Below are 7,930 nucleotides of genomic sequence, written 5' to 3'. Positions count from 1 at the left end.
TATTCACCCAACTGGAGTACAGTGGTGCTGCCGGAGCTTGTGACTAAGGTGCACTGGCTAGACTACTGGGGGACCTACAGCCCACGGAGCCTGCCAAGACTATGACTGCAGCTCCAACCAGTGCTATTAGTTTCCATTTTCACAAGCATCACGTAACAGATTTAGAAGAACCCCTCATTTTTTCAAGGGTCACAACATGCAGACATATTGGCTTCACAGTGGTTTAATATGAACAGAACTTGGACATTACATTATCAGACAGCAGCATGAAGACAGTTTGTGAATTAAAGCCCCACATCAAGATATATACACAGCAGAAACAGCCTTCAATCGCTCAGCACTTGTGCATGAAGGGAGTTTTTAAAAAGTGACTAATATAAATCAAAAAGGCAGCAGATTGCTTCGAACAACAGAAAGTTAGCAAGGCAGGACCATATATGCCACTTCAATCCAAAAAGCAGAGTAACTGGTCAGTGCAGAGTGCTTCTTTGCAGAGTTCGGAGAGGAAAGGAGCAGACCTAGAGACTCCAATCTCCTTCTGGAGCCCTCTCCTTGTTTGCATTACAAGTCAAAGATCCACCTTTCAAGCTGGCTCTGAATCCAGTGCCAGGATTATATTTCATGCACATTTTACATCAGCCACTCCTCAATCCGTGTCACTCCCAGGAGCAGCTCTCTCCAGGCTGCTTCAGTGACTTACTCTTCATTTGGGTTTTTCCAGCTTTACCCATTCCACCCCAAGACACTGAAGTTCCTCACTGGAAAAAAACCACAAACAGGAAGAATAGTGGATGCCCTGGTGGATAGGTTTGGCAGGAATCTTTGTGGATACAGTGGGGGGCCTAGTCATCCCATTTCTTTGTGAAGACAGAAAGAAGTCAGGTTACTGCACAGAAACAACTCAGAAGTTAGGAGCTGCCTCCCTCTAGAACCAAGACACTCAGTGCTTCTTGATCTAGCGCACTCTGCCCAGAGTTTACCTCTTCTGCTAAGTCCTTAGCGACACTACAAAGCAAATGGTAATCCTGGGCCTGACTTTTGGGGAACCCCTGAGCAAAGCGCTCAACTTCATCTTTTACAGTTACTCCAAGGGAATGTGTATTTGTGGTGCATCAGCAGTGCACAGCCCATTGCACCCTCTCACCAAAGGAAAGTGCTTTTAAAGAGTAGCTACTTGACTAGTTCCCATGTCTTTTCTCCCCTATACAAAAGCATGCCTGGCCTGCAAAGCCACCTGGGGGACAAGGGAGGAGTGAAAAGGAAGGGCTGAGGATGGCAGATACTTGTGCTGCCATTCTAAAGGCACACTTCCAGTGCAGATTACTGATCACAAATCTCCTGCCTCCAGACTTAGGTGACTGGAATGCTTCTGCCACTCAGCACTATGCAGTCTGGGAGTGACTGTGCCCTACTCCCCCTCCCATTCTCTCTTCTCAGTGACGGGCAGGACCTTTCCCTCCAGGTACAGGGATGGGAGCCAAGTCTTTGGAGAGACAAGGCCAGTGCAACTCTACTGACACCCTCTGCAGCATGCCAGTCAAGAGCAAGCTGTGGCATTTTCTGAACTCATCAGCTGTCCCTGCTCTGCTGCCTGGGCAGCCCAGGCCCAACTCCACCAGACTGCACTCTCAGAGCACCTAGAGAACTCGCCGACAGCACAAACACCCCAAAGCTGCCAGCAGCATGTTAGAGAGGAGAGGGATAAACGCTGCTATGCTGAGCAGGCCTGTAATGCAGGAGATCTGGAGATGGGTCAGAGTGGAATCTTGGGTCTCAGCACTTGCAGACGGCACAGGGTGAAGGTCTCATGCAGGGTGGAAGGGGATTTATCGTGGGGATAAGGAAGGGACTGGACATCCTACCTGGCACCTGCTTGCTCAGTTTTTGGTTAAACCCTACTAACATCCTAAAACTTGCTGCAGTCACTGACCTATATGACAATCACTGTTCTGCTCTGGTGTTCTTTACAATGCTTGAGGCCGCATGGACAGGGGGGGTGAAGGACGAGGCTGGAAGGACATCTTGTACCCCTTTTCACAGGGAAGGGGCAGCCCAGTCACATTGTCATAATGCCCTAAGACAGTTCATGCCCCACCCTCACACTTACTCACTCCTGCCACCGGGTGCACAACAGCAGATTCATGGCTTAAATCTTCACACCCTTTGGCAGATATCAAAGCTCATCTGAACACAACATTGCTGCCAGATACAAAAAAGAAAAATACTGGACAAACGGGAAGGTTCAGAGAGGAAAAGCTGGTTCGGGAAAGACAGATTTAGTGTAAAAATAAATGTCATTTCTGCAGGAGGGTGGGTGGAATGGAGGAAGACGGAGCATCGGGATCTCCTACTGGCGGACTTTGCCTGGGACGTAATTCCTATCTATAGTTTCCTCTTGCAGGAACATGTGTAAGCAGCGCTCGTTCTGTGCCAGTGGGTGTCCAGCGATTCTGCCAGGGAACAGGGAGGAGCAGAGGTTAGCACGCATGCACCAGCTGGAGCCCCATCTTAAGAGACTAAAGGCAAACACCTGGGCCTCAGAGCCATGTAGAGTGAATGGTCAATTCCACTGTCATTAGGTGCAGAGGAAGAGAGAAGCTGCAGCACTTACACATGTTGTCAGAGTCAGATTCTATACACATGGACAATGCACCTGATCAGCTCTGCTAAGGACAGAGGGGCAGGTGCATAACTCATCTCCTCACTCCCAGACAATCAGCTCTAGGAGGACAGAATTGCTCATGACAACAGCAGTGAGGGTCAGCTCTGCAGCCTCACAACACCAGACTAGCACAAGAGGAAGATGGCAGCCCCAGGATTTTACATGCTTCAGTGCCACACTGAAGTGCAGAAAAGTATCTAAACAATCGCTCCCTCGGGACAACAGTGCTGCAGAGGCATTGCACTGAGCCCCTAGAGGAGAAGGGAACGTTGTGTTGTGCATCAGTGCTCCCTTTACAAAGGACTTCCTTCAGAGCTTGTCTATCCGATCAGAATGATGGTGGCTGAAGTGAGAGACTCTAGGTAGGGGTGGGGTGGGGGTGGGGGTGGGGGTGGGGGCGCGGCAATGGAACAAGACTCCAGAACTGACATTGGGACTGCCCCATCCCCATCCCTGTTCCTAGGGCCATTAACCAGCATATGAAGTACAGGGCAAGCCCAGGACATGAAGCTTACTTGTTAATAAACTGTTCTAGTCCCTGCCTCCTCTCCTCAATGAAAGACTCCTCGAAGATCCCCTCATCTCCTCGAAATGGAAGCTGTCGTTTCAAGGCTTTTCCAGGCAGCGGTGGCACTACAATCTAAAAACACACCAGTGTGAGCGAGCAGAGGAGTAGAAATGGATAGGCCCCTCAAGTGGTCACTCTTTCACAGTGATCCCCTCTGGCCCACAGGCTGTGCTCCTACACCGTTCACTAGCTCGCTGGGAGAGCAAGGCTGTCAATTCTGGAAGCTCTCTCATTTCCTGGGATAGCCGCCCACAGCAGCCTCTCCTGTAGACCTGCAAGGACTGTTCTCACAGCCCAAGCAGGTTAAAACCTGTCTATACAGGAGCAGGATTGGCGTAACGGGAACAGGAACAGGTCTGTGCGCAGAGGCCCTCACCTTACTGTCTCGCTCCAGCTCACTCTTCAGCCATTCAAAGTCACTGTATCGCCTCCTCACACAAGACTCTTTCAGTTTGAAGATAGGGAGGTTTGTCTGCAAGGAAGGAGAGGTTGTTAATTTGCAGATTGCTGTAGAAACCAGGCTGACTTTACTGCTTCCTACTGAAGTCTGCAGAGCTGCATTCAGAGGCCTGAAACCTCTAGATACTATAGGCATTAGAGGTCAGTAAAGAGTGCATATAATGCTGCAATACAGGAAAGTATTTGCAAGCCTCCCTGTGGTTTTTCAGAAAGAAGCAGGCGTCTTTCAGACTCCTCTGGGCAGAGAAGAGTGTCCTTCACACTCCAAGAGCTATGCTTTCAGATGCATGGTCTCCCTTTTGGGTGCACTGATGGTGCCTATGCTTCCATTTCACTTGTGCTATTTGTAACTTCAAGAAGAATCTAGGCCTCAGCCCTTTCAGATGTTCACCCTTATGAATTCCAAACAGCATTACAGAGGGAGCTGCACTGCCAGAGACCTCGCCGCAGACCTTAGGACCTTTCTGAAGAGGTTGAGGAAGGAGGTTAATCCCTGACTACATCCAAGCAACAGGCTGAGACCTTGCTTTAAGATCTCCAAACAGCAGTAGTAACCCTCCCCGTTGCCAGGAAAGGCTTTTGCATGTCTAGCGATGTAGCTTGGATCTAGCCAGGAGCTTGTAGGCATTTTCCCAAAGCTGCATTAACTCTGAAGCCTGATCTCTCACCTGGTGATTATGTTAACTCCACCTTCCCAATGCTGACCCCCCAGGAGAAGTTACAGACCTTCGTGGGGAGGGTGGGGGAGAAGGGGAGCTAACACAGGGTGGGGGAGAAGGGGAGCTAACACAAGCTCTCGGATGAGCTTTTTAGTGACCAGATACCCTCATGTTAAACCTATTGCGGCTACATTTAAACACTTCTTACTAAAGCCTCTGATCAGCTTTTAGGCAGTTCAGCTGTATGGTGCCAGCAGGGACTAGAACTGCAGAGAAACACGAGATCGTTTCCTACTGTTCTCTAGCAGCCACCTTTGGCTGATTGAAGAACCAACAATGACAGTTTTTTGTGGGAGTGCGGCGCATCAACATCCAATCCTCAGATGGAAAATCAGTCATGTGAGGTGTGAGGACGACAGTAAAATTAGCTAATGAGGAAAGACTGTATCCTTTAAGGGGCAGGGATTGTATCTTCCATGGTTTGGAAAGCACCTACCACACAGAGCGCAAGCACAACATACATAATCTCACAGGAGAGGGGAGTAATTTCTCAGTCTAACCAATTACTCATGGGACCATGGTGATGCATGGCATCTTACAAGGACACCCTGCCCCGAAGAGCTCACCGCCTAAGGCAAGACCATGCAAAGGGATGTTGAGTACACAAGGAGTGCTCAGCCATACTGATTATGCAGGCTGTACTGCACAACCTCCATGGTTGCACTACTTGTTTGTATAAGCATATCCATGTTTAGGACTAGAGTTTGTCTATAATTGGTAGGTAATTAGATTGGCAACCAAAACACAAAAGCCATTCAGCACCCAGTTACCTAGGAAGACTGTTAACTAACAGCTAGCCAAGACACAACAAAAGTCCGCCTCCCGTAAATACTGTTCTCTTCTCTCTGCCCCAATTGGAGCAAATGCCCCTGGAGACACAACAGAGTACCTGTCTTGGTTTCTGAACAGTGCGCAAGAGGCAAGTGTACTCTACTTACATAAAGAGGCATTCCAGCACTAAGGAGGGGCACAAAGTGGCTGCACTTGGACTCATTGGTGCCAGCAGAATACAGCTAAGAGGGACTGAGTGCATAAAACCACTGACTTTGGATCTAAGCAGGACCTGATGTTTGACCACCACCATTCTTGTTCACATATAGAGAACGAGACTGCACCAGGTTCGAGGGATGTAGTGGCCTCTTGAGATCCAGCAGACATGTTGGGATTTACCACCTTCTCTGCAGCACTGGACAGGAATCCTCTGTTAGATATGGTAGGTGTAGCCCTCTCAGAGTTCGGTAATTCCAGGGGCCTTGGTCAACGCTTCTGAGATCAGACTGGGGTTCTACAGGGTTGCAGGCGTCTGAGGCAAGGATGCGGTGAGATCCTATACCTCTATCACTACACTCAAGTCAGAAAACAGCCATGCTAACAAGATAAAGCCTGTTTCCCTGGACAGGACTGGCTGTAGACATACTCTGACCTTGAGTCCTTTTTCCATAGTTCAACGTGCAGCCAGATGTGCTTGAGACACACAGGTCCATGCAACCCAACAAAACAGAGTGAAATGACCCAGGCCTCTGTGGGTCCGTCTACATTGCTGCTGGGAGCAAGCATCCTGCCCAGGCAGACAGACTCGGGCTAGCAGGGCTCAAGTGAGCACGTAAAGAACAGGGGTTCCGAATCCGCCCCGACCACACTCCTAGCCCGGGGTCAGGTGGGCTTGAGTTGCTGCCTGAGCTGGAATGTCCACACACCTGTCAAGCTCCAGCTGGCGGCAATGAGCCTGTCTACCCAGCCAGCAGCTGGAAGCCAGCCTCCCAGTGCAGACATGCCCTGTGGGCTCTGTGTGAAGTACAGGGGATTCATACACCAGTGTTATTCAAGGGCCTCACTCACTAGAGCCTTCTGCAGGGGACTATTTTAGAAAGGAAGCAGAAAACCTTGTAGTCCCAACTCCAAACAGCATTCCCTTTACAGTCTGCAGTTGGAAAATGAGAGGCTACCTTGGTCATCTCAAAGGCTGCTGAAAGGAGGTCAAGGGACCCTTTGCGGGATCCTTGTATGACACCTCCCCCCTCCCCAAGCACATGCTATAAAAACTCCACAGCCCACCTGTGCCACAACAACTGGTTTTCTGCCAGGGCCGGCGTTAGGGGGTAGCAAGCAGAGCAATTGTCTGGGCCCCCACGCCACAGCACCCCCGCAAAGTTCAGTTGCTCAGGCTTTGGCTTCAGTCCCAGGTAGCGGCGCTCAGGGCCCTGGGACTTTGGCTTTCTGCCCTGGGCCCCCATGAGTCTAACGCCGGCCCTGCTTCGAGGGCCACCTGAAACCTGCTCGCGGCCCTGACCGCTGGCTGAGAAACACTGGTTTATAACACAGCAACACCTCCAGTGTGCTTGGCAATCCCCAGAGACATACAGAGGGTGGCAGGCCCTACCCCGCAGGGCAGTGGGGGGACGAAGGGCACATGTTGTGATCTGTCATTCTGCCTGCAGCCACACACCCAGATAAACGGCCCGCCCCGCCTATCCCCCAGCCATTGGTGTCCGCTCCAGGCTGCCCAGGGCAGCGGTTTGATGCAAGCTCGCAGCCGCTGTAACGCCCGGCCCCTCACCCGCATGCGGAGCTCGCGGCTCCTGTAACGCCCGGCCCAGCCCCCGGCCCCTCACCCGCACGCGGAGCTCGCAGCCCCTGTAACGCCCGGCCCCCGGCCCGGCCCCTCACCCGCATGCGGAGCTCGCAGCTCCTGTAACGCCCGGCCCCCGGCCCGGCCCCTCACCCGCACGCGGAGCTCGCAGCCCCTGTAACGCCCGGCCCCCGGCCCGGCCCCTCACCCGCATGCGGAGCTCGCCGCCCCTGTAACGCCCGGCCCGGCCCCTCACCCGCATGCGGAGCTCGTAGCTGGTGTAGCGCGCCCGGCCCGGCCCCTCACCCGCATGCGGAGCTCGCCGCCCCTGTAACGCCCGGCCCGGCCCCCGGCCCCTCACCCGCATGCGGAGCTCGCCGCCCCTGTAACGCCCGGCCCCCGGCCCGGCCCCTCACCCGCATGCGGAGCTCGTAGCTGGTGTAGCGCGCCCGGCCCACGCCCACGGTCTGCGGGTTGAAGATGTCGATCTCCAGGAAGTTGCTGGGCGGCCCGTACGCGTCCGTCAGGTCCTGCGGCTTCGAGTTGAGGCGCCGGGTATCGGCCACCGCCGCGTCCGCCATGATGGAGCGCGCGAGCCCGGCCCGGCCGCGCCGCAAGACGTAGCGCGAGCCCGCCCCGCCCGCCGCCGCCGCCGCCGCCGGCATAAGCCAGGGCCGGATCCAGGGTCCGGGGCCCGCGCGTCCCGGCCCCGGAACCAGCCTGGGCGAGTCTCACCGCCGGCCCCAGCGCCGCGCACCCCACCCCGCGGCTCGGGCAACCGCCGGGCCCAGCGAGCCGGGTCCCGGGGCCGGCCCACGGCCCCTGAACGCGGGGTGCCCGGCCCCGACCCCGGCCTCGCCCGCCACGCGAGCGGCAGCGGCGGCATACAGGGTCCGGGGTTCCCGGGCGCCGCTGACGGGGCGGTCACACGCCGCGCTAACCCTGGCACCTGG

The 7,930-nt window shown here is 54.1% G+C and overlaps 1 protein-coding gene across 1 annotated transcript; it reads right to left on the bottom strand.

Annotated features, from left to right (window-relative positions):
- Window positions 1–207: 207 nt before the first annotated feature.
- SNX12 (sorting nexin 12) lies at window positions 208–7,597 on the bottom strand. Its single transcript, XM_034782271.1, has 4 exons — window positions 7,394–7,597; window positions 3,607–3,702; window positions 3,178–3,302; window positions 208–2,450 (listed from the first exon to the last, which is right to left on the bottom strand). The coding sequence occupies exons 1-4, from the start codon at window positions 7,556–7,558 to the stop codon at window positions 2,348–2,350; spliced, it is 489 nt and encodes a 162-aa protein (XP_034638162.1). The 5' UTR covers window positions 7,559–7,597; the 3' UTR covers window positions 208–2,347.
- Between the last annotated feature and the right edge of the window lie 333 nt (window positions 7,598–7,930).

Source organism: Trachemys scripta, chromosome 9 (genome assembly GCF_013100865.1).
Source record: "Trachemys scripta elegans isolate TJP31775 chromosome 9, CAS_Tse_1.0, whole genome shotgun sequence".
NCBI lineage: Eukaryota > Metazoa > Chordata > Testudines > Emydidae > Trachemys > Trachemys scripta.
Note: the sequence above shows the minus strand (reverse complement) of the source record. Positions and strands in the feature narration are given on the sequence as shown.